Source organism: Leuciscus leuciscus (genome assembly GCF_965113295.1).
Source record: "Leuciscus leuciscus genome assembly, chromosome: 12".
Lineage (NCBI taxonomy): Eukaryota > Metazoa > Chordata > Actinopteri > Cypriniformes > Leuciscidae > Leuciscus > Leuciscus leuciscus.
This window is the reverse complement of record NC_138736.1, coordinates 27,109,558-27,137,234: the sequence shown is the minus strand read 5'-3', so window position 1 is coordinate 27,137,234 and position 27,677 is coordinate 27,109,558. Positions and strand designations below refer to the sequence as shown.

Genomic DNA, 27,677 nt, shown 5'->3' with positions numbered 1-27,677 from the left:
AAATCTTTCTCCGATATCTTCGGATCGGAGATGCGTCCGTTGTTCAAATTTCCCACGATCAAAGAGGACAATAATACGCACGTGCACAGCAAAAATCACAACTTGTGCTTGCTGCGAACGCAAGTTATTTAAGGTGTCTCAACTGTACACATGTCTCAACGGTACACAGTCTACCCTAAATGACCTTACAAAGAAATGGTCTGATATAAAGGTGGACATTACACCAAAGCTGCCATTGCCATAGATAGACTAAGGGTTGTATCAATTTGCATATGCTTTTATATGTTCTTACTTAATTGCAAAATTGATAGAATATTCCCATAAGGCTCGGCAATATATGTCAATTATTTTATAAATTGCAAATTAATAGCAATGTTTCCCACAGGTGGTGGTGCGATAGACTTGTAGAACAATTCGTTGTGTAATGTTTGCAACTTCACTTCATTGCCTGTAAGAGTCGCCAACGGACAAAAACAATGAGAAATGTACGTACGCCAGACATGAAATTGGCGTGGAGGAACGCACATTCTCGCGTTAATTTCACTGTTAGTACATCCGACCGTGAGCGTGAAAGCTGGCGTACGCAACGTTTTTGTGCGTACGCAAGATTGATACATGAGGCCCCAGGCCTGGAATATTTTACGTTGCTGTTTTCATTATGCTTATGTGCTTTGGTCGGCTGCTGCTGCTCCTTTTGTTATGTTGTGTAGCTAGTTGTCACACTTTCCAGTTGTGTCTAATTATTATTATTTTTTTTTAAAGGTGTGTTCACTTAAAAAAAAAAGAAATTCTCAATATAGTCACTTTAGTTTGGAGAGCAGTTACACATGGAGCATACAGCGATGGCTCAGGTCAAGAAAGAACATGTGACGTTCCTTGTCCATTCAAAAAAAAAAAATAAAAAAAAATAAATAATAATAAACACCTCTGTCATGTTCAGAAAGGGGATCTTCCTATAGTGTTATACAATTATTCCAGCCATTCAGTGATGGAGCAAACAAAGCTCCTAGGGATACCCTGCTAACAATATCTTTAAAGTTCATCATATCCAATTCCAACATATTTTCCTCTTTAATTAAAGCTTGGAGAAAAATAAAGAGCTAAAAAGAAGTGGGGGAAAAAACACCACGTAATAAGAGTTAAGCAATAGATGAATATCCAAAAGCGTCTGTGTAATAAAAACAGGGACAGTTTCTTAGATTCGTGCTCACTACATTTATTGTGCAAAGCAAACATGTGGTCAGTCATACAATGATGCAATCCGTTTCCAATCCTCTGAAAGCAACAGTCCCAGATCTGTTTAAATTCTTTGCAAGTATATCACTGATTAAGGAAAGAAATGTTGTGTTTATCGCATCTAAAACACAGCACCGACAATTCACAGAAACAGGACAACAGTTATCAAGTGTAACAGGTATACCACATGAGCACATATAGACTAATCGCTCTCTCTCTTTCACATACATACACAAAAAAGGAGGACAAGCATGTACATAACATAAAATTAGCATGCAGTATACAATCATTCTTTTAGACAATTTATTTTAAACATTTTATATATTTTTCCATTTGTTTTCTATTATTATCCCTTTAAAGAAAGATAAATCCCTGTGCAAAAATATATGTGTATATATATATATATATATATATATATATATATATATATTTATTTCTATAGTGCCGGAGTGGAGTCAGCAATTGATGAACTGTGGCTTTCAAACATTGAATAATTATAGTACCCTGGTGTAAATCTCTTTAAGCTATTCAGTCTAGGTTTCACTCAAAATCAATTGTTATTTAAGAAAAAAAGAGGTATAAATAAAAAATTATATCTTGCACAAAAGAATACCAAGCCTGTTTTTAGGACCACAATTTAAAAAAAATTGCTTGAATATTCATTTCATTATAATTAAGTACCCCAGAATTCTCACTCAAAATTACAACTAATTTTACCATGTTGTATAAACACTCTACAATTTTTCAGATTACAGTAATGAGAATGACAACAAAAATCACATCATAATGAAAAAAAAAAATATCACAAATCACAATGGTCCAAAATTAAGCTTCATTTACAAAGAAATTATTTCTTATTTATTTTAGGGTGAACTTAAGTGTTTGTCTTTAAAATTCTAAATCAATCTTCATCTTAATTTATTTTATTAATTAATTGATTAGATTAGAGGACTCTTTTTTTTTTTTTACTTTGCTTATTAATTATAAATACATCAATTATATCCAGGCACTTACAACAGTCATTGGTCTGTGCATTTGCATCTAAACATCAGCAAGGCAGTTTGACAAGTAAGGCATTGATGTGTTTCTAGAGATAATATATTGTGCTATAAATGTCTGTTCAACAAAGATAACTACCAATACAAAAAACATCAAGATAAGCACAGTACATCAAAAACCCAGAGTGCAGGGCTCTATATACAGTCAGAGCAGAAAGAAAAAAGTCAATGACACAAATCCACAGGTGGTCACCAGAGCACAGGGAATTCTAGTTTGCTGAATCCAGGGTCCTTCCTGAGCTCCCAGTAAGTGCCATTGCTCACCCACGAGTCGTCTTCAGCACGTCTGATTGAATGAACAAAATTGAGTTGCGGGAAACTCATGATGCGCCCAAATGCAACAACAGCATCTTTATGTTCATAACAGTCACTTACTTGAAAAATCGGGGTGAGTGTGTCATGTTATTTTCTTGCAGGACTCTCCTCCTCTCTCTTTGGAGGACTTCAATTCTTTCTTTCTGTTCTTCTGCTCCGGTAATATCACCCTCTTCAAGTAATCTAACAAAAAGAGGACCAATAAGTAGACAACAGCTGGTTTTAGTAATGGGAAGAGTTCATTTTGCATAACATACATGCATAATTCATACTTCATAGTGAGTCAAAATCTGCTAAGGGGTCATTAAATGTAACAAATCATGTCAAAATGTATAACCTTTTATTGTATATTAAACAACATTTGATCAAACTTTGATAATTGCTTTAATCTTTTATAAAAATAATCAGTCAACTTTATAATATATTACATCAGCATATGAGAGTCAAATTGGATGACTACTGGGACTCATCCCAAGATCAGTCATTTAACAGTTCATCGATTGCCAAAATTAGGAAAAAAGATTTTTAAATAATCAAAAGATTATTACAAAAGATTTTAGATAATCAAACAATTTCTCTCAAATATGGTTCACAAATCTGTCTAAATCTGTGTTAGTGAGCACTTCTCCTTTGCCGAGATAATCCATCCACCTCACAGGTGTGGCATATCAAGATGCTGATTAGACAGCATGATTATTGTACAGGTGTGCCTTAGGCTGGCCACAATAAAAGGTGCAGTTTTATCTCACAGCACAATGCCACAGATGTCACAAGTTTTGAGGGAGCTGTTCATCAGAGCTGTTGCCCGTGAATTGAATGTTCATTTCTCTACCATAAGCCGTCTCCAAAGGCGTTTCAGAGAATTTGGCAGCACACCAACCGGCCTCACAACCACAGACCACGTGTAACCACACCAGCCCAGGACCTCCACATCCAGCATCTTCACCTCCAAGATCATCTGAGACCAGCCACCCGGACAGCTGCTGCAACAATCGGTTTACATAACCAAATAATTTCTTCAGAAACCGTCTCAGGGAAGCTCATCGGCATGCTCGTCTTAACTGACTTGAGTGGGCAAATGCTCACATTCGATGGCGTCTGGCACTTTGGAGAGATGTTCTCTTCATGGATGAATCCCGGTTTTCACTTATAGGGCAGATAGCAGACAGCGTGTATGGCGTCGTGTGGGTGAGTGGTTTGCTGATGTCAATGTTGTGGATCGAGTGGCCCGTGGTGGCGGTGGGGTTATGATATGAGCAGGCGTATGTTATGGACAACGAACACAGGTGCATTTTATTGATGGCATTTTTATAATGCCATCAGATACTGTGACGAGATCCTGAGGCCCATTTTTGTGCCATTCATTCACGACCATCACCTTATGTTGCAGCATGATAATGCACGTCCCCAATTTGCAAGGATCTGTACACAATTCCTGGAAGCTGAAAACATCCCAGCTTTTGCATGGCCAGCATACTCACCGGACATGTCCCCCATTGAGCATGTTTGGGATGCTCTGGATCGGCGTATACAACACCGTGTTCCAGGTGCTGCCAATATCCAGCAACTTCGCCATTGAAGAGGAGTGGACCAACATTCCACAGGCCACAATCAACAACCTGATCAACTTAATGCAAAGGAGATGTGTTGCACTGCGTGAGGCAAAAGGTGGTCACACCAGATACTGACTGGTTTTCGGACCCCCCCGTATCCCCCCAATACAGTAAAACTGCACATTTTAGAGTGGCTTTTTATTGTGGCCAGCCTAAGTGCTAAGTGCTAAGTATTATTACCTGTGCAATAATCATGCTGTCTAATCAGCATCCTGATATGCCAGACCTGTGAGGTGGATGGATTATCTCGGCAAAGGAGAAGTGCTCACTAACACAGATTTAGACAGATTTGTGAACAATATTTGAGAAAAATAGGCCTTTTGCGTACATAAAAAAAGTATTAGATCTTTGAGTTCAGCTCATGAAAAATGGGAGCAAAAACAAAAGTGTTGCATTTATAATTTTGTTCAGTGTATATACAAGCAAATATTTCTTAAATATATGTGTATTTATATATATATACAAAATAATTATACACAGTACACACACATATTTTATGTAAACACAAACTTTTATTTTGGATGCGATTAATCGTTGCCCAGCACTAGTTGAAATATTGTCTCGTGAACCCAATATCTTGTATAAGTGTATCGTCACACCCCTACTCACAGACTGGCATGTTTGACTTGTCAAATTTTCCATTCAGTTGTGGCAAGTATGTTCACTTTTGAAAATCAAGTAAATTTTTTACCAGGAAAGGAGTGGAAGTTATTTTTATTGTCTCTTACAACAAAAATATTTTATTTAAACCCATGAAAATGCAGATCCTGTTGTTAATAGTGGATAATGACTTGTTCCATTATTACTCCTTAGCAGATTTTGACTCATGTCTCTAAATATGTCTGTACCTTTGGTCGGGCCTAAAGCGAGTGTCCGTAAGGGGCAAGAGTGGCCTTAAACTCTCCTCCAATTCATTTAGCTCAATTGCAAACTGGGTGAATCCATAGTACCGCTCATGGTCCTCAGGTATAGGATCTATATGCATCCATACACAAACATACACAAACATACAAAGACAAAAACAGTGTTGTGTTAGCGCCCTCCTGAGATCATTATCCACAAATTCACTGAAGATGGAACCTAATGATTATAATTTAGATATTTGAAAAATTTAAATAGTTAAATGGACTGCTCTGGACTGGTCTGGAACTCACTTGCTCTCCAGATGCAGGTTGCCGAGGGCGGTTTTCCCAGGTACAAGGCCTCGTTCCATTTGCCAAACAAAGAGTAAATGACACGCCCCTCTGAATCAGTGACCACACCCTCTACCTCATTAGCATTCAGACCTCCAGATCTTGACTGAATATAAGGCATGCATAAAACAAATCACAATAAAATAACAGGTAATAAACAAATCATTCATAAAATGAATATTTGGTTGAGGTTGTTCAACAAGAGGAAGATGTGGGCAAGACAAACACGGATACACACACATATGTGGGATGAAAGAATTTTGCATGTCTTGAAGGTCCCACCTTAAGGAAAGTGACTTTGCAATGACTGACACCTCCCATCGTGGTTGAGTGCTTGATTGACATTTCCCCATAGTGTTCGATCCAGCGCTGACCACTTAGAATGTTATGAATGCATGAAGTGACCTTACTCCACTCATATCGATCCCCAAAACTGAGAATGAGCGAATGAGTGAAAGAAAGACAGAGAGATGCTGAGAGATGCTGAGACATGGAGGAGACTGCGTGCTGGAATAATGGAAATGAATGATAAGTAGAATAATTCACGATAAAATTAAATCACCCTGGCAACTCTACGTGAGTGACTCCCATGGGAACAATCTCCATTGATTTTCCCCAAAACTTATTCTTCCAACGGATATCTAATGGACAGAGAATATATTGAGAAGGGCATCAAATCATGCAAACTGCTAAAATGCTTGACACTAGCCAACTGTGCTTCACTTACCTTGCCAAAATGTGTACCTTTTGGACTCACAGTGACAAGCGGACATGGGTGGATGGTGACTGACCTTAGGGACACAGTGTTAAAGAGCATGTGACCGTATATACTAGGGCTGTCGCAGTGAAGGAATTTCCCTTGCTGTGATTTTGAGTGGCTCAATAATATCACAATATGCCATATTATCATAATTTTTTTTAAAACACGCAAACCACACAATGCATAAACGAGAACTGAAAAGGAACAACTGAAACACAGGGCTAAATAAACAGGGGTAGGACAAAGGAAAGTAAACAGGAACTAAAGGAAATAATATTAAAATAAGGGTCCACAAAACAGAACATGAACCTGACAATAAGCTTGTTAGGCTACTGTTATATGTGTAACAGTTAGTTCTGATCCTCGAATCTGACTGGACGAGAGGCTTTCTGAGACTACTGATATTTCCCAATAGTATCCAGAATCAGCACTGCTTGCCTCCACGCATTCTAGACTGGCTGTCAGTCAGTGCAGGTTACATTGTTACGCCACTAGGTGGCGGCAAGGGACTGTCTTTGAGTGAGTCAAACCATTCATTCAACTGTGTGTTCAAAAACGCTCATTCATTTATTAATGAAACAAGGCGTTTAAATGATTTTAACTTTGAGATCACTTTACAAAGCTCAACCGACCAGCAATGCTGCAATCACTTTTGTTCATTATTAACTTAATTAACACTCAATACACATGCATGAAGTGTAAAACAAGAAGGGTATAGCCTTGTGAAAAAAGAAAACAAACATGAACATTGCGGTTGCTAGCATTCCTCTGCGGTTGGCTTGTCAGTATCGCGGTTTAACAATGTTGCGGTTATCGCGTGCCCTGGTTTACACCTTTGTGATTTGGTTGAAATAACAGAAATGTGCACGGTTACCTGTTCAGCAATGAAGCGGAAGCCCTTATCTGGCCGGAGACACTCATATGTCTCTCCCAGTATAGGATTAAAGGGTTTTCCTCCTGCTCTAGTGAACGAACATGCATAGGCTGACACAGCAAATGCTGCAATATATACCTTAAGAAAAAGACACACAAGAATAGAATATATGGTTAAACATAGGGCAGCACAATAATGCTTAAACTAACAATGACAATTATTTTGCTCAAAAATTTTAATTGCAATTATTAATCACTATTGCTTTCATTTGAAAAATTTCTTTTTACATTTCATTAGAATTATTGCACTTTCACCTAAGCAAATATTAAGAAAAGGTCAACTCGTAAGCAGGGTTTATTTAACATTATAATATATCAGGAAACTATATATTTATCATGTACATTAACATTCTCTATATTACAAAAATTGGTAAAACCTTAAGAAGCTTCTTAAATTCCTAATATTAATTACAATAATTCCAAATTATGTTAATGTTTTTCAATTAAAACAACTAAAAAGACTTTGTATTGTACCAGAGGTTGCATAAGTGGATTATTTAGCAACCACAATCGCAAACAATTTAGTTGAGAATCATGGTTGGATATATTGCAAATATTGCAGACTATCATGTTTAAAGGGATAGTTCACCCAAAAATGAAAAATAGCCCATCATTTACTCACTCTAAAGTCATCCTAGGTGTATATGCCACTTTTCTTTCAGACGAATACTTACACACTGGGGACAACAGAGACTTATTTTACATAAATGTAAAAAGGTGCATTATACCACCCCTTTAAAAAAAATGTCCATAAAAGTGCATCTATCCATCATAAAAGTGCTCCAGATGGCTCCGGGGGGTTAATAAAGGACTTCTGATGCGAAGCGATGAGTTTGTGTAAGAAACATATTCATATTTAACATGTTACAAAGTAAAATTCTAGCTTCCGGCCAAACGAACATAAGCAGTCCACTTACGCCTATAGCGCAACTTACACTTACGTCAGAAGTAGCGTAGTGCGTCATGGCGTAGTGTAAATATCAGCAGTACGTCACATTACTTGGATAAGTTGCATTTTAGACTTAAGTGGAATCCGTACGTTCGTTTGGCCGGAAGCTAGTTATTTTACTTTATAAAGTTTTAAGTATGGATATTTTTCTTATACAAACGCATCGCTTCGCTTCAGAAGGCCTTTATTAACCCCCCCGGAGCCATCTGGAGCACTTTTATGATGGATAGATGCACTTTTATGGACTTCAAAACAGAAACGGCCATTCACTGCCATTATAAAGCTTGGAAGAGCCAGGAAATTTTTTTATATAACTCCAATTGTATTCGTCTGAAAGAGGAATGTCATATAGGATAATTTTCATTTTTGGGTGAACTATCCCTTTAAATAATCAAGAGAAATAGAAACAGAGATCATGATTAAAATAAAATTAATCATGCAGCCCTAGTTAAACACAGAATCCTTCTGAAGCTTAAAAGTCTCCTTTCATGTTCCATAGTAGAAAGAAAGTCATACCAGTTTAGAAGGACAAGAGAGTGATTAAATGGTGACAGAATTATAATTTGACTGATCTCACCATGCGCATGTGTGGGTCGCGTGTGTTTGCAGCGGTGTCCAGCAGGTGGCAGTACTCAACTTCCTCACACAGTCTCTGCAGAGTGTTCATGGGCTCATTGAGTTGGACGGGCATAGCCACTTTCGACAGGTCTTTACCGATGTTACTGCGAAGAATACTCCACAGATTCACGCTCTCGTTCATGCAAGCACTTGGCAAACGGCCTCGTCTCATCACTGCACTCTCATTGCCATTACCTGAAGACACTAACACACACATAATCCATTAACTATGATTGAAAAGAAAGGTGAAGCTTCATAAAAGTGAACTTGAACGTGCGTGCTTAACAGTGCCTTACCAAAATTCTCCCTCATGCAGCCGTTCTCATCCCTGCAAAACTCTACTGATGTGCTGTCACTCACATCACTGACGTATGAATCATCATCAGACAACTGGTCACACAAAAAAAATTAGAATGATCATAAAGGAATTCATGTGTAACATTTCAGTTGTCCTGTACATTTTTAAAGTCAATTTATGGCTTTTATAACCTTTTTAAGACCTGAAGAAATAAAAATGAATAGTATATTAGTAATATAATTGTAATAATACGTTCGGGGTGTATATTGTTAAAAAAAAAAATTTATTTGGACAGATTTTTATTAGCCTTATAAAACGCAATTAACTGTTAAAACAAAACATCAGAACTGGTGGAGCGTAAAGACATTTAAACGTATGTGTATGTAACTGGTCCAACTCGTCCCGCTCCGAGCAGGATTCAAACCGGGGTCTCTGGTGCGGGACGCTAACAAGGACGCTAAAGACTGCAGCCGTTAGCGTCAGTTGCAAAAGCGCCTCTAGAGGCCAGGGGAGTAAGGTTTACACGCACAGCTCTTACAGCCTACATCCATTACACGTAACACCACACACACCCTAGCTAATTAAAATAAAACAAAAAGAAAAGAAATAATGCCCCCCCAAAAAAACCAAAAAAAAACCACCATTAAACGTACTTTACGAATGAATTAAATAATGAATCACTTGGCCTAGCCTGCAGTACACGAGATCCAGGGGGCGGAGTTGGATCCAGATCTAAGGGGTGGAGATTGGTAGGTTTAGGGGTGGGTTTAGGGATCAGGGGGTGGAGATGGGTAGGTTTAGGTATATGTAAGGTGGGAGATTTCCCCCTGGATTTCATGTTCTGCAGTGAGGACCATCTCCTAGCCTGCTATAGAGGAAGAGAAAGTTACTGATGGACTGCAGTTAACTTCATTTGTTGACTCCTTTCGTGTAACACAGCAAATCGCAGGACTGCGGGACCCACACTGTATTTTTTGACCGTCCACTCCCAACCCGCAGCTAAGGTAAAACCGCCCCTCTACTAAAAGTTTTATTTATTTATTCAATATTTAAATATTAAAGTGGGTGGTGGCAAGTTACTGTTCTAATGAGCGAGTTGAGTGAGCCATTCATTCAACCAATTCAATCAAACAGCTGATTCTTTCGGAACAAAGCAAGTGAATATTTTTATGGGCCATTGAGTTAAACTGATTCTGAAACTAACAGATTTTAACAGATTAAACTGAAACATGGATTCATTCAGCAATGAAGCACATCTGTGTTGCTTAGAGAAGCACAACAGTTCTGCTGTGTTTTTATTAAGAAATCTTCATTGCCAAAAGAAAACAAAAACAGACAATATTGTGCCTAAAATGTAACTTATAATGTTAACTTATGTAAAATTTTAGGCAAAATGGAGAGGCGGCATATCGATCACAAGTTCAGTATGGAGTACCGCAAGGCACTGGATGAAATATTTGAATGCTACTGATCCACAATCTGATTTCTGACTTGTGATGCAGCCTGAATCATAATCACACCGTGTTCGTTCATTGGCCAGAGGAGAACTGGCCCCCCGACTGAGACTCTTTTTTTCTCCATTCTGTCACCTGATGGAGTTTGGGTTCCTTGCCTCTGGCTTGCTTAGTTGGGGACACTTTATTAATATTCAACATTATTATTGATTTGACTGCACTGACACTATTGGATGAGAACTGAACTGAGCTGAATGATGACATTACTGCTTTATAGATAAAATGAACTTAATAATTGATGATCTTTACAACGGAACTGAATCAACACTGAACTGACTTCAGCTGAACAATGACACGTCATGTATTGTTTGCATTATTGAATCATTCGCCTGTTATCACTGTAAAGCTGCTTTAAAACAATCTTTGTTGTATAAAGTGCTATATAAATAAAGGTGACTTGACTTGATTGTTTATTGAACTGCTGTATAAAACCAATATCACATTAGCAATCGTGCAGATATTTGGGAAAAATGCACTTTTGCTGGTGTGATATTGCTTAACTACATCTTATGTTATAAATATGAAACAAAAACTCATGGGGGTAAAAATGTCCATGTATCTTGAATTCTGGGGGTATTCTAATTATATAATACATATATATCATGCGGTGAAAGCGTGAACTCTCGAGCCATGTTTTTGTAAAGTGAGTGACAATGTCAGCTTGCATATCGTTTAAACAATAAATAATTACGATATTATCGTGAAAGTACGCAAAAAATAACAATCTCAATACATACTCCGCAATTCAGTTCACAGTGCCTTACATTTTAGTTTCTTTTTGCTAAAATGTTAAAATTTCATCAAATTTAATTCACTGACAGATGATTCACGCAAATATGCGATTTGACCACTTGACCTTTCTGACCTCATTCTCAGACGAGCTGCCAGACAGCAGATACTCTTTAGCGTCAAAGAACTCTGATAAGGACTCTGGGATTGACCCTCGACTCTCACTGGACACTTGCTGCAGCAGAGGTCGTGACCCATCAAGGACATCCTGATTAAATAAGAAGATAAAATTGGCTTGATTTTGGCCAATAATAATAGAAAATATAAACACTTAAAAACAGATGACATTAATTTTGTTGCTTGTATACCTTCTCACTGATACAATCTAATGTGTTCCTGACTCTGTCTCTTTCTGAGCAAAGGGAAGTGTACGCTGACCTAAGAGTGGAATTAACTAGTAGAAGAAAGAAAGGGGAAGAATATGTGTCATTTCATCATATGGTTCTTGTAATATCAGAAACTATGATTTTAATTATTATTGGTGGGGTATGTGATTCTCTTTTTTGTCCATTTTTTCGAAATCACTTGAAATTCTATTCCTAACCCACTTATAGCCACTGAGTTAGAAGCACTGAAATGAAAATTAAGCAATTTAATCATCTGTGGAACGGGCAGGACTCGAAAAACTCCAGCCAATCATTTCCAAGACCACCTAGAATCATTGGACAGTAAGTTCGTCAATCAAACGGTCGTACCATCCCCCCCTCCCCATATTCTTCGAATGGGTGGAGTCAGGGCCAGCGTTGGAGGAAAGAAGGTAGGACCATTTGAGTTGTGTATTTTCAAAATGTGCCGGCCGTTTTGCAAATCCCATACCCCACCTTTAATATAATATTAATGATTATATATTCATATATATCATAAGTATTCATATAAATATCCCTGAAAAAACGCATGTGAACATTCAAACTCACTAGTGCCAGCGAGTCGAAAGAACTCCTCCTGCATCCGAGAGGCTTCCGTGGGCGAGTCTGGACTTTCCAGGCATGAGTCTGGTGAAACAGGCTCTGAATATACCAAGTTTGGATGAGAAACGTGCAGACGGGAAGATGAAGTGTCAGGATTCTGCTAGAAAACGACAGATAGTGAATGACAGATAGTATGTGATGCAGTGTCTAGTACAGTGTGTAAATTAGAGTTATATTTAGAGCCTAAATCTAAATCTTACCTGTAGTGTGCTTTTATTTTCCTTGCTAGAATTCTTTGATCTCCATTTTTTGTGTCCTCGTTTCTCTTTTTTGGAGCCTTCAGTCTGGGGTCACACACACGCACACAGAGATGTTTAATGTTTTGTCAAAAAAAAAAAAAAATACACACAATGAGCATTGGAAACTGCAAAAACATTAACAAATCGTGCTAACCCCAAACTTTCAAACAGTAGTGTACAGATATGAAGAGTTTAGGAGGTATCTGGATGTCCCCAAATTAATTTATCATCACATGCGCCAAACTTAAACACATATTGATGATCTTTTAATCATTACATACAATAATGCAAAAGGCACTACCTGCAGAAAGTTAATGGCAGGTGCCGAGAACGCTCGGTGAAGAACTTCCATATTTTTCAGAAGAAGATTTAATTCCAGCAACGATGAATCACACTCCGACAGATCTAACAAAAAGATTACCATTTAGCATTTCATTTTCTTAGTGATGGGTCAGTTAAACCATCCTGCTTTTTTAAATGTTCTCTGTGTATTATCTGAGAGATGAACAGTATTTTGGCCATGATTAATACTTCAGAATGATGTGTCAGTTCAGGTTTTTGCAGCTACCTTTGCAGCACTTCTCCATGTCTTGTGAGTTTTGGAGCCAGCTGTTCTTCAAAAGGGCTAAAGGCTGCTTGGAATGAAACGAACGCTGGGAACAAAGAAAAAAAAAAGACAAAATGTCACACTTGAAAATGATTGGAAAGACTTAGAATTTGTGATTTGGGATCTGTAAGATATATATTAGGAACCCTTTAGTCTCCAGTGCCACCATTTTCTAGAATTGAAACCTACCTGGAGTCTCCAGAAGTACAAGGTGTCAGGTTCTCAGTGACTTTGCTAAGGTAAAGAATCATGAAACTTGATCCTAACTTAACAAAGATCACAAGCCAAAGTGTTGTGAAAAACGTGAAGACAGATTTTTTTTAAAGGCTTTATAGACAGACAGGTTGCGAGTGACTCTTGAAGGACCAGAATCTGGCAGTACGCTTTAGAAGTTCATTTTAAGGTCATAATCTCCAACCCTAAAAGGTCCGTCTTGCTCATTGTTAGTAGCAGCTCACACCATGACCCAATCGCCTCAAGAGTCACTCTCAACCTATCTGTCGATGAAACTTTTTATTTATTTTTTAAATCAGTCTGTGACTTCTATTAAGGGTGCTTTCACACTTGTAGTTTGGTTCTTAGTTCTTTTTGTCCAGACCAAAAAAGATATTGATACATTCAGTCCTGGTTAGCTTAGTGTTTTTAACACTGAACCTAAAGATACAAAACAAATAAAAAATGGCTTTTATGATGTATATTTTGCGATGGAATATTTTGCGTCGAACATCTAAAACATTGCTGTGTGCTGGGCTAAATGCGCTCGCTGTATATACGTACATCTGATGGTATATGATGGAGCTGACAACTCGTGAAGTGCTTATAAAATGTGTTAAGGAGTCAAAACAGTGGCAGGAATCCCTCCATCACACACACAAAGTAAGATCTGCTGTGAGGAGACACGGTTCTGATGCCTGTACCGAACGGTGATGGGCAACATCGTGACTATGACGAGAAAAAACAGGTGTGATTTAGCATTTTGCTCTTTTTAGGGTTGAATCTTGTGACATCATGTCTTTGGTTCGTTTACATGTCTTTGGTCTGTGTTGCGTTCATATTTCAGTCAAACTGCACCAGAGTTTGTTTGAAAGCGAAACGAGACCCATCTTTTCAGGGGTCTCGGCCCACTTGTTTCCACCAGGGTAGACTCTAGGTAGTTTGCAGCTCTGTAAAATGGAGACTAAGAATTAAGGTGAAGAATTAAGTGTGAAACCACTAGAATCTTTTTTTTTATTGCATTAGTAATATTAGATTGAAGTTGAAAGAAAATTCAGGCTTTTTCCTTCAAACTCAAACTCTTTTTCTACTGTACATCCAGATGTTTTGATTCCGGATTTAACAAATCATATAAAATTCTAAATGGAAAACTATTAATGCAGTTTTAAATAGCCAGAAGAGTAGAATTATCAGCCATTACGTCTTTCATTACATAAATAATCAACAATTGTGAGTTTCAAACTAAATTTCATCAGTGGATCTCATTATTATGGTGACTTTTCTAACAGTTTACAGTTTCTTATCCTGTTGATGTGTCTGAAGGCTGAATTTTATACCACACTGTGAATGATTATTGTGTAAGAAGGGTAAATACTTGTCTGTTGGAGACGGGGTCAGATTGCAGGTGTCGCTCGGGAGGCTCCATGGCTATCTCGTTCTGGCGGAACATTCGATGAAGACGGAGTTGCGTCACCCACTTTTCAAACAGATCCCTAGTCTTTGCCTGTGAACGTAAAAGCAAATACAACTAATGCATGGGCATTGACAATATGAGAATGAATAACTATTGTTTGCCCAGCATATGTAGGTGTGTGTTGTTTGTGTTGCCAATACCTTGAGGTGATAGATACTGTCCTCTGTGTCCAAGTCGATGCACATTGACTTCTTCTTCATGGCCATGACAGAGAGACCAATATCAATGCGACCTCGTAACCTCCCCTTCTTTAGCTGAGGAATCAATCACACAGTAAGGGATGAAAGAGCATCTCTGACAGGATTGAAGTAATCTTACTCCACATGAGCCTTGAAGAATGTGTGTGTAGTATGTGGATGAGACTGTTTTTACACTCACATCAGTCCCAGTCTTGGCATATGTAAGGATGCCCCTTTCGAGCAGGAAATATCTCTGTGAAAAGATATATAATAATTAACACCCTTAGATGAAAGATGCATGTATTTAAATGTCATATTTAATTACAAAATCATATGATCACCTTATGCCAGCCTTTCATTGGCCACTTCCTCTTTTTCAACAGCAAACCTTCTTGCTTCTCAGGCTTCTGAATATTTTCTGTTAATCCCTTCAAATCTTCAACCACCTCCCAGCTCTCCTAAAGAATAAGAAAATGAGACAGAAAGAAAGAGGTGTACATTTTAAAAAGCTCTGGGGAGAAAGAACAAAATTACAATACCCCCAATACCAGATGCCTCAAAAGACATATGTAATATTTGCACACTAGATGTTTTAGCAAACATCAATTAAGGTCTCTCAATGAAGATCTGAAGCCGTTTGTCTTGCCTGTCTGTTGTCTTCTGATGAGGAGTTACTCTCTTTCCGTTGTGTAAATGGTGTCATGCTTGATGTGGCGGGTGATGTCTTGGGAGACAGTGGTGCAATTTGCTCGTCTGAACTCATCTTGTAATTAATTTACTGTGGACACAAAAACAGTAAACACTCAACACACAATTGTACGCAAGTTACATCATGTGGCCAGCAGAGGGCCACAGAGTCACAGAAAAGAACAAGTGAGTGAGGCAAAAGGGAAAATGACAACCAAAAGAAAAAAATATGTGAAATATGTGAGGATGTAAAAGAAGGTAATAGTTATATTGCCATAGGTGGAATTTTCGAATATTTCATACCTACACTAAGTTATGGCCAGTAATATTTGCTTTATCCTCCTTTTCCCCCAAAATAAATTATTTTAGTTTGTGTAATAGTTGGTAGGAACAACATACGAATTCAACTTAAAACAAAACAAAATACAACGTCAACATACTTGTAAACGTTAAAAAAAACATTAAAATATACAGAAATAAGTAGAAACAAAAAAAGTATGTAAGAAATGTCAACGACAAATGTCCCTAATAAAGTAAAAACTAAGAGATCACAGTGGTTACAGCAAAGACATATAAAATAATAAAAGACAACACAATGCATAAAAACAGTATGACATGGTCATATTCCCAAGCAGGCAATACAGGCTTCCAGATCTCTATGAATAAATTTAACTTGTCATCAATATAATATTTTAATCATTATTTTGCTTTGTAAAAGCCTATTATTTAATGTCAGAAACATGTAAATGGGTCATTGAACATGAAAATATATTGCTGAAAATATATATTTATCAGGTTATTTTTTATTTACTCCTCATGAGCCAAGAAAGTGTGTGTGTGTATCATTGTTTTGAGTCCACAGGGACACACTGTTCTTGTGCTCCATCCTTTCTTGTTTCAGTGGACCATGCGCACACGCACACACGGGTATGATACAAAACTACTACATTGCTCATCTACATCAGCAGTGTCACAATTTTTCATGACACCATGTGACCTTTTGAAAATAAGTTGAAAACATTCTAAAACATGGTAGTGTTTTGTTTGCATGATGCAAAAAATATGAGGTGTTGCATCATGGTTTCTCCAAGAACAGAACGAGAGGCTTTCAATCAATAACCAAAACTTTTAAAATCTAGTGAGCAACATTTTTATGGAAGAGTTTTTAGAATTATGGAGCGGTCATGTGATTCATTCATCCACCCTGACTGAGCAGGTTTAACAAATCAGACATATACTTAAGCATCAGTGTGACAGCAGAATAAATAGCTTAATAATAGCTTATTCACATACAGTGTTAATGCTCATACACACACACACACACACACACACACACACACACACACACACACACACACACACACACACACACACACACACACACACACACACACACTAAATGTATGTATATACTGTATATATATATTGATGTAATTACATATATATTTTGATGTAACTTTGTGCATCAAGTTATTAAAGCCAAACATAGTTAGTTACTTACATAGTTTCATACCCATATATCTTTGATGTAAAGTTAATGGAATAGTTCACTTTAAAAATGAAAATTCTGTCATCATTTACTCTCTGTCAAGTTGTTTCAAACCTGTATGAATTTCTTTCTTCTGCTGAACACAAAGGAAGATATTGTGAAGAATGTCAGTAACCAGACAGTTGATTTACCCCATTGACTTCCATAGTTGAAAAAAATTAAATAATAATAATACTATGGAAGTCAATGGGGTAAATCAACTGTCTGGTTACTGACATTCTTCAAAATATCTTTTTTTTGTGTTCAGAAGAAGAAAGAAATTCATACAGGTTTGAAACAACTTGAGGGAGAGTAAATGATGACAGCATTTTCATTTTTAAAGTGAACTATTCCATTAACTTTACATCAAAGATATATGGGTATGAAACTATGTAAGTAACTAACTATGTTTGGCTTTAATAACTTGATGCACAAAGTTACATCAAAATATATATGTAATTTTTAAGTGAACTATTCCTTTAAGTACACATAAAAATGGCTCAGCATATATTTCATATAAGTCAAGGGTTTTTATAAACAGTCTGTCCCACTTACATTTACACAATTATCAAACAAAACGTCCCACGTAAACACAACTGTCAAACTTCTTCAGAGTGACCACAAACTAAAAATTACTTTATATACGTCCACACCCAGCGACACACACCAACAACATGCATGGAACGTTTACAATACATACACTGTTAAATCTTTAGGTTAAAGCATTAAAGAGGGAGCAGATGGATAGGAGAAAAAGACAGAGAGCGACAACACAGACTACTAATGCTCAGAACATTTGAGTCACCAGGGCAAATTTGTGCTAAACACACACACACACACACACACACACACACACACACACACACACACACACACACACACACACACACACACACACACACACACACACACACACACACACACACACACACACACACACACACACACACACACACACACACACCACACACACACACACACCACACACACACCACACACACACCACACACACACACACACACACACACACACACACACACACACACACACACACACACACACACACACACACACACACACACACACACACACACACACACACACACACACACACACACACACACCTTGCCTTGGGATAAATATGTTGCCATTCCAGTTATTTCCCGAGCATTCGACGGGGTCACTTGCTTGTATCTTTATTTTATTTAAAATGCATGTACAGTACAGGTCAAAAGTTTGGAAACATTACTATTTTTCATGTTTTTGAAAGAAGTTTCTTCTGCTCATCAAGCCTGCACTTATTTGATCAAAAATACAGAAAAAAAAAAATTTAATAATATTGTGATATATTATTACAATTTAAAATAATTGGTTTTCAATTTATTATACTTTAAATTATCATTTATTTCTGTGATGCAAAGCTGAATTTTCAGGATCATTACTCCAATCTATCACATGATCCTTTAGAAATCATTCTAATATGATGATTCATTATCAAAGTTGGAAACAGTTCTGCTGCTTAATATTTTTTCATAACCTGTGATACTTTGATGAATAAAAAGTAAAAAAAATTAAATTAAATTAAAAAGCACATTTTTTAAAAATAGAAATCTTTTGTAACAACAATATACACTACTGGTCAGTAATTTGGGGTCAGTTTGGGGTTTTCTTTCTTTTTTTGAAATAAATCAATACTTTTATTCAGCAAGGATGTGTTAAATTGATAAAAAGTGATAGTAAAGAAGATTTATATTATTAGAAAATATTTTTTTTATTTTGAATAAATGCAGATCTTTTTAACCTTTTATTCATCAAATATATTAGGCAGCAGAACTGTTTCCAACACTCATAATAAATCAGAATATTAGAATGATATCTAAAGGATCATGTGATAGACTGGATGTCACATGTGACACTGAAGACTGGAGTAATGATGCTGAAAATTCAGCTTTGCATCACAGGAATAAATTATTTTTTTATATTCAAATAGAAAACTATTATTTTAAGTTGTAATAATATTTCACAATATTACTGGGTTTTTTTCTGTATTTTTGATCAAATAAACACAGCCTTGATAAGCATTAGAGACTTCTTTCAAAAAAAAAAAAAAAAACGTAATGTTTCCAAACTTTTGACCTGTACTGCATGTTTGAGAATCTGGGTGTAAATACCAGTAACTTAGAGTTTCCAAACTCACAGTCTGATTTTTGTTTAGTTGGCAGAGCCAGACTTGTCTAAACCTAAACTGAGGCATGTATGTAGACAAGAATGCGTGCGCATACCAAAACACCAATGTTGGTGTTTATGAAAAAATGAATTCCTGTGGTTTTGCATCTCCGCGTTAGTACACACTACAAACATTTCAGCATGAACTGCCCTGCAAATGTTATTTACATTTCTGCTAATCATGCATACGGTGTTGCTAAAACACATGCTTATGATTTTTTCATTTTTGCTAATCTCATAAAAATCAACATTTATGAAAGGAAACTTTCACAAAATAGGTTCCCTTGTCGGGAAGATTTGCAAATACGGAAAAGCAGGGCTTTCCTTTAACCCTTTTCTTTATTATGCTGACAGAAGATTTAAAAGACAGTCACAGCTCACAAATAATACAGCGATAAGGGAGTTAGCGATGACGCAAACTGGGGTAAAAAAAAATATCACTGTACCACACAGCCTTGAACGTTATGTTTTATATTAAAAAAACGATAACAAAAAGTATGATTAAAAAACACCATTGTTGAAATTATAATTACATTTATTGATACTAATAATGATCAAATAACTATTGAGTAACTAGATTAAGCCTTCAGATAACAGCATATATATATATATATATATATATATATATATATATATATTCATGTTTTTTTAAAGTATCTTATGCTCACCAAGACTGCATTTAAATACAGTAAAATGGCAATATTGTGAAATATTATCACAACTTAAAATAACATTTTAATATAAAGTAGTATATTTTAATATGGAATTTATTCCTGTGATGGCAAAGCTGAATTTCCAGCAGCCATTACTCCAGTCATCAGTGTCACAGGATCCTTCAGAAATCCCTTTAATTCCATTGCATATGGGTGTAAGTATGGCTCTTGGGTAGGGGGAGCAATGGGATCTGCTCCTTGCTTACATTTTATTCTTTATTTAAATTTTGTATGGCATACTTCATTCATTTTAGAAAACAATAAAGAGAGGTGCATACAAAGAAATTCTTATATGCTGATGTTGTGCTCTTATTATTATCAATGTGTTAAATATTTGTGCTGCTTATATTTTTGCGGAAACTATAATTCATTTTTTCCTCAGGATTCTTTGATGAATAGAACGTTCAAATAAGCAGAATTTATTTGAAATAAAGTCTTTACTGTCACTTTTGATCACTTTAATGCATCTTTGCAGAATAAAAGCAGAAATTTCTTTAAAAAAAAAACAATTATATATAAAACTTATGGGCCCCAAACTTAATATAAATCAGATTTCTGAGCTAGAAATTTTAATTTGATGGCCCTGTAATACTCACAGCAGTTCTTTTGGTTCTTCACTGTGGTAAAAAAAAAAGAAAAGAAAAAAGGTTTGAAATATGTGAGTAGCAATATTCTGTTAGCGAACATCCTGACGCCCCTGATCCCTGTGGTAGAGTGGTACACTGTTTGACATTGAGCACAGGTTGCCTTGTCTCATGCAGGTGAGTAACCTATGATGTAAACAAAGAACGCCAACACAGTATGATCAGCGTTAGTTGTAATGCCAAACAACAAAAAACAATGGAAACTGACATTGTCTAATCTATACTGACATTTATGGTATGTGAAAACACACAAACACGCACAGAATATGAGGGCTGGCCCTGTATAATACATGTCAATCATAAACACCACATAAAATAGTCATCGCAGTAAATGGGCTATAGGGTGAGGGCTGTGGGAACAAGGCCACAGAAGCATATCGAAATACAGTTATGACAAATACAGAATCATTTGAGGATAGATTAAAAGGAGTAAAGGTTGTTTGTCTTAATGAATGAGCAATTTATTGTGGGTGAGGGTCCAATGAAAAGTGCAGTTAAACCAAGTAAGCGATGTCAAGTGGAAAACCAACACAACCCTTGGCTTTGAGGTGTTTGAAAGATGCTTCAGTCACATGATTGAGTAAGCATGATCTCACAGGGGCAATGAAAGCTTACCAAATGAAGTATATTGGTAAGATAGTGGACTACTCTTGTATTAGGGCCGCTCCAATATGGCAAAAATCACAATAACGATTATTTTTGGTCAATATTGAAATCATTATTATTTAACAAGATTATTAGTGGGCTATATGATCCAAGTCTTATTTTACAATACGAGTCATTTTAAATAACAGCGAAATTTCACAATTATTGACAATTATCGAATTAACTGATACTAGGATAACTAATGTGAAAAAAAGTCCTCAAAATAATTACATGAGACAAGTAAACAGTCAGCAATACAATAAGAACAAAGCAAACAATTGCAAACAAAACGGACAAATAGATACAATAGAACAAAAATACAAGTTAAATAAACAATGTTTTAAGTTTTGCAGGACGATGTACTAACAGTATTCACACAGTGCATCCAGAAAGTATTCACAGCACTTCACTCTTCCCACATTTTGTTATGTTACAGCCTTATTCCAAAATGGATTAAATTCATTATTTTCTTCAAAATTCTACAAGCAATACCCCATAATAACAACGTGAAAGAAGTTTGTTTGAAATCTTTGCAAATGTATTAAAATAAAAATAAAATATTTACATGAGTATTCACAGCCTATGTTTAATACTTTGTTGAAGCACATTTGGCACAAATTACAGCCTCAAGTCTTTTTGAGCATGATGCTACAAGCTTGGCACACCTATTTTTGGGCAGTTTCATTTTTATTCTTTGCAGAACCTCTCAAGCTTCATCAGGTTGGATGGGGAGCGTCGGTGCACAGCCATTTTCAGATCTCTCCAGAGATGTTCAATCTGGTTCAATTCTGGGCTCTGGCTGGGCCACTCAAGGACATTCACAGAGTTGTCCCGTAGCCACTCCTTCGTTATCTTGGCTGTGTGCTTAGGGTTGTTGTCCTGTTGGAAGATGAACTGTCGCCCCAGTCTGAGGTCCAGAGCGCTCTGGAGCAGGTTTTCATCAATGATGTCTCTGTCTGTACATTGCTGCATTCATCTTTCCCTCGATCCCGATTAGTCTCCCCAGTTCCTGACGCTGAAAAACATCCCCACAGCATGATGCGGCCACCACCATGCTTCACTGAAGGGAATGTTGGTATTGGCCAGGTGATGAGCGGTGCCTGGTTTCCTCCGGAAATGGCGCTTGCCATTCAGGCCAAAGAGTTCAATCTTTGTTTCATCAGACCAGAGAATTTTGTTTCTCATGGTCACAGTCCTTCAGGTGCCTTTTGGCAAATTCCAGGCGGGCTGTCATGCGTCTTTTACTGAGGAGTGGCTTCCGTCTGGCACTCATAAAGGCCTGATTGGTGGAGTGCTGCAGAGATGGATGTTCTTCTGGAAGGTTCTCCTCTCTCCGCAGAGAAACGCTGGAGCTCTGTCAGAGTGACCATTGGGTACTTGGTCACCTCCCTGACTAAGGCCCTCCTCCCCCGATTGCTCAGCTTGGCCGGGCGGCCAGCTTTAGGAAGAGTCCTGGTGGTTCCAAACTTCTTCCATTTATGGATGATCTGTTCATTGGGACCTTCAATGCTGCAGAAATTTGTCTGTACCCTTCCCCAGATGTGCCTCGATACAATCCTGTCTCGTTGCTCCACAGACAATTCCTTGGACTTCATGGCTTGGCTTGTGCTCTGACTTTGGGACCTTATATAGACAGGAGTGTGCCTTTCCAAATCATGTCCAATCAACTGAATTTCACACAGGTGGACTCTAATCAAGTTGTAGAAACATCTCAAGGATGATCAGTGGAAACAAGATGCACCTGAGCTCAATGTTGAGTGCCATGGCAAAGGCTGTACATTTTTCGTTTTTTATTTTTAATACATTTGCAAAGATTTCAAACAAACTTCTTTCACTTTGTCATTATGGGCTATTGTTTGAAGAATTTTGAGGAAAAGAATTAATTTAATCCATTTTGGAATAAGGCTCTAACATAACAAATGTGGAAAAAGACAAGCGCTGTGAATACTTTCCGGATGCTTGAATGGTGGGTTCATTATTATTCTTAATGAAAAACACATCAACAAAACAGTACAATGACAAACATAGAACTTTTATTAACAAAACAAAAAAGCACGGCAGCCTCGTTCTTGTGGCGCTTGAAGGTTGTTGTGGTGCTACCTCTGGATAATGCCACCTTCATCAAGCGAAGTTTACAGATTGCCTAATTAAAGGCTTAATTCACCCAAAATTTTAATTATCCCATAATTCTGAATTATCCCATAATTCATTCACCCTCAAGCCATCCTAGGTGTATGACTTTCTTCTTTCAGCAGAACACAGTCGGAGTTATATTAAAAATTATCCTGGCTCTTCCAGGATATTTTCTTTATAATGGGTGTGAATAGCAGCTCCAAAAAGCACATCAATCCATCATAAAAGTAATCCATATGGCTTCAGGGGGTTATTAAAAAAGGCCTTCTGAAGTGAAGTGATGCATTTTTGTAAGAAAAATATTCATTTTTTTTTACTTTATAAACTATAATCACTGGCTTCCGGTTAACGGCCGTACACGAGTCTAGTTCCAGAGGAAGAGTGGCCTTTTTTTGGGGTCCAGAGACTCTGCAGAGGATATAGCCAATGTACTTTTTTATATTTTTAAACCACTTCTATTATTGATTGCTATCAGGATGTGATGACAGTTTCAACCAGTATAACAAAAAGTGTTTATAAAAAAAATTGCCTTCCCTACCTTTAAAAGCTAATGCACGGATCAAAAATACTGTTGCACGCATGTTCTCTTTCTCAACTTTGTACATTTACTTAAGATATAACCCACTGTGTTTACATGAATAATCTCCAAAAAAGCATTTTGACAGTTTTTGTGTGTACGCATTTAGGTGCGTGTCCGAAGCCCATTTGATATCCACATTTGGCTCCGACTCGGAGCGCGCACACAGAAAGCCGCCTGGGGAACAGTTACTCTTTTGCGGCTTAATGCGTATTTTAATAACACTATTTAATATCAAACACATCCCACAGTTTAGCAACGGTAGACTTCATTTTACAACACTCACTTATTTGGCTGATTTGGATGTTAGGGGCTTTTAGGGAGGAACGAAAGCGCACCACTGTGAAGGAAAGGAAGGTGCATTGGAAGGAATGCGGCAGTAGCACTATAATAATTTTACCTCGATTATCTTGTTTTCATAATCCTTAGAAGCCAAAGTCAAAAATCAATTACGATTAATCGCACAGCCCAATCACACATCATATTGTGTCAAGGCCAACAATGAAGAGCCAATTTGACTACCTTTATTTTGAGTCTCTTTCACTTCCTTGAATGCCACTTAATATCTATAACGTTCAACTCGGAAAGAAGGCCACAGACATGTTCTATATTATAAAAGGTATTGTGTCTGTAAAATACACCAGTTTGTTTTAATCACAAGATTTTGCATGAGTACATTTGGGAAAAACCTATTAAAACAGCTCATATGCCACACAAGTCATTTCAAACCACCATGAAAGTTCCACTAAACCACAGTGATTGACGACAATATGACAATTTCCCTCCTTGTCTAACAAATAAATAAAAACCAAATAAAATGAGGTGTCAAAGGAGAATGCAACACAATATTATTTATGGCACAACCTTAAGGTTAGGCAGCTCAGGAATCTTTCATTGTCATTGAATAAAAAAATAAAAAAATGCAATGAAAATGAAGTGTGACTGAAGCTGTCAGTCCCTTATTACATTCTGCCTAACATCTCCTTTTGCCTTCACAGAAGAAAGAAAACCATACAGAAACAACATAATGGTAAATAAATGATGGCAGACGTTTTATTTTTAGGGAAACTCTCTTTAAGTCATTAACATCATTTTAAAACTACCTCAAATTGAACTTAGCTACATTATTGTCCCACACTACAATAAAGTCACTTTAATATAATGATGGGGAGCCACATTTGACGATGTCCACAGTTCTCTAATAATAAACAAACAACAACAAAACTACATGGAATGTGAATAAAAGAATGTATTGCACACAATATTTGCATTCGTGGCGCCGTCGTAAGCAACGCGGGTTCTTTTTTTCTTTTTTGTTGCCACAGCAACGCAATGTGCCTACGACTGATCATTCACAATGTAACCGACGACGACTCCATACAAATGAAAGTGAATCGTGACCGAGGACTTCAAAAATCTACAACCTCTCAACGCAATCTAAAAAGCTTGAGGTGCCTTAAACAGTAAGAGAAAAAGATTTAGTAAAGGAAACACTGTGTGAAATTAGGCTCATCGATGAGTCAGTCTATCCATGATGAGGACAGGAAGTTTTTAGGGTTTCCAAAGCGAAAGGCACTAAAACAAACGTTGATTGGCTATCGAGGCTGAGTAAACAAAACACACTTATATTTATGTTTTGGATGTGTACATTCACGGAATGTCAAAGGGAGGTTTAGCAGAAGGTGAAAGTGGCTATGAATCGATTACAATACTTCTCTTACAACAAGCTAGGATTTATTTAATCATTTAAATATATAAAATGTCTCCCTGTGTAAAATGAACTCAAACTCAGTGCCTACCACAGTCGCCAGGTAGAGAGTGACAGCGTGGCGCGGCGGCTCTGTCGTCGTGTCACCGACGGTCCACTTATAAAATCGCCTTATCAGCACATTTATACTTTGGACCAAGTGGCTGACACCGGGTTCACCATCACTGTTCTTCCACCTGCCGAAATCAGATCCTAGGTAACTTCGCTTCTGATAAGATAATCGCGAGCGAAATGTCCGTGACGCACCGCTGTAATCCGAGAGTGAAGAGGAAGGTGGAAGCGACGGCGACCACAAGTTTTAAGTTTACGGTTTCCAGCTCAGGTTTGAACCTCGTCCCTCGAGCTGTATTTTGAGTTCCGCGGTGAGGCGAGGAAGAGGGGGTGGGACATCACGGTAATTGACGTTTAGGAAGCAAATGAAAATCCACCGAAGAGTTAGCATGTCGTCCTATCCAGAGACTGCATTTCAAAACGCAACAGAGACCATTACGTAATTCAGGTAGCCTACCTACGCCCAGGTAAAGCTGCCTTCCTGTATGGCAAGCCGTTTTAGCTTAAAATGTTCCCAGCGTTACTCGGCATAATTTCATTTTTACTAACTAAAAATTAAATTAGAGGGCTCTCTAATTCGATTCTTGGCTATTAACAATTACAATGAGAGAGCTATCTGTCTATCCACTAACCTGGAGAATAACCACCTGATCTCTATATTATTAGGGTAACATAAGTTATAATGTATGAAAGAGGGAATCCATCTTCCATTCACTATCAGACAAATCTGCTCCTTTGCATGTCATCGCAGGGTTGCCTTAACAACATAGGTTTTAGTTCATTGCCAACACCCATCTGGCTAGAGAGGGAATCCTCCCTACACTGGAATTCACCAAACCACTGAACTTGCCTCAGGTATGTTTTAGAAGAGAGACACAAACACATTCACACATACCACCAAGAGTGCAGAACTTTAAACAGTGAAGTGTGAGTGACGTCAAACAGTCAGCTCTGGGAAAAGTCTGCAAGCACTGAAACTATAGTGCTTTCCCATGACAGTGGGCAACAAGAACAGCACACGGAAAATATGACACAATAGATGCTTTCTCTGGTTACATTTCTTATTTGCCACCTTTTACTTTGCCACTAGTATTGTCTATACTAGTAAAATTAGTCATTATGCCATTGTAGAAGTTAAGACAATTCCATTGGAAAGTGAAATCATTATTGACAAACTTCTCAGAAACACATCTTTATTTAGAGGGATAGTATTTTGGCAAATTTGAAATTATTCCCTTTAAAAGATCCACTATTCAGCATTCATTCTCTGATTTATGTTTTTATTAAAGGACAAGTTCGGTATTTTACACTTAAAGCCCTGTTTTCAGATCGTTTCTGATGAAATAGAACGGTTAAGATTGAAATTTGGACACATGCTGCTGGACCGAGAATTTTGGGTTTCTGTGGTAAAAAAATACCGAACTTGTCCTTTAAGAGGTTGACACATGAAAACAAAGGAAGACACATGGTAAAATAGGCACACTAGTGTTTATATTGCCTTAAATGACTGCTTCATGTTAAACTGATTAAAAGTGAATTATTATTAAACTGACTGTAGATGTGCATAAACATCTTCCTTCTGCCCCATTTGATCTACCTCAAATCAGGTAACAGTTTTGACTCTAAAAAGGCCCAAAATAACAAGTTACATTTTATAAACATAATGCTAAACACAATGCATCAGCAACATAGTCTACTTTACATATAGGCAAATGTGTGGCATTTGATCAGATGGCTGCATTACATAAA

General features: G+C 37.2%; 1 protein-coding gene and 2 long non-coding RNA genes across 7 annotated transcripts; 2 read left to right on the top strand and 1 right to left on the bottom strand.

The window, feature by feature from the left end:
* Positions 1 to 1,200: 1,200 nt before the first annotated feature.
* On the bottom strand, positions 1,201 to 26,351 carry osbpl3a (oxysterol binding protein-like 3a). Of its 5 annotated transcripts, none has more exons than XM_082187163.1 (22): positions 25,909 to 26,348; positions 15,603 to 15,734; positions 15,298 to 15,414; positions 15,156 to 15,209; positions 14,918 to 15,031; positions 14,679 to 14,807; positions 13,052 to 13,136; positions 12,785 to 12,888; positions 12,445 to 12,528; positions 12,191 to 12,344; positions 11,585 to 11,670; positions 11,353 to 11,484; positions 8,972 to 9,065; positions 8,635 to 8,870; positions 7,050 to 7,187; positions 6,143 to 6,206; positions 5,978 to 6,056; positions 5,698 to 5,848; positions 5,377 to 5,521; positions 5,071 to 5,197; positions 2,670 to 2,792; positions 1,201 to 2,580 (listed from the first exon to the last, which is right to left on the bottom strand). In XM_082187163.1, exons 2-22 carry the CDS (start codon positions 15,717 to 15,719, stop codon positions 2,484 to 2,486), a joined length of 2,430 nt encoding a protein of 809 aa, XP_082043289.1. In that variant the 5' UTR covers positions 15,720 to 15,734; positions 25,909 to 26,348; the 3' UTR covers positions 1,201 to 2,483. The 5 variants fall into 5 exon arrangements, with proteins under 5 accessions (XP_082043289.1, XP_082043290.1, XP_082043287.1 ...); XM_082187164.1 differs by having other exon boundaries at positions 12,191 to 12,341; positions 25,909 to 26,347; XM_082187161.1 differs by having other exon boundaries at positions 8,635 to 8,879; positions 25,909 to 26,346.
* LOC309511844 lies at positions 17,412 to 18,124 on the top strand. Its single transcript, XR_014210792.1, has 2 exons — positions 17,412 to 17,513; positions 17,639 to 18,124. It is a non-coding gene; the product is annotated as an uncharacterized lncRNA (long non-coding RNA).
* On the top strand, positions 20,638 to 21,957 carry LOC309511842. The gene is made up of 2 exons (XR_014210789.1): positions 20,638 to 21,189; positions 21,514 to 21,957. It is a non-coding gene; the product is annotated as an uncharacterized lncRNA (long non-coding RNA).
* Positions 26,352 to 27,677: the final 1,326 nt, after the last annotated feature.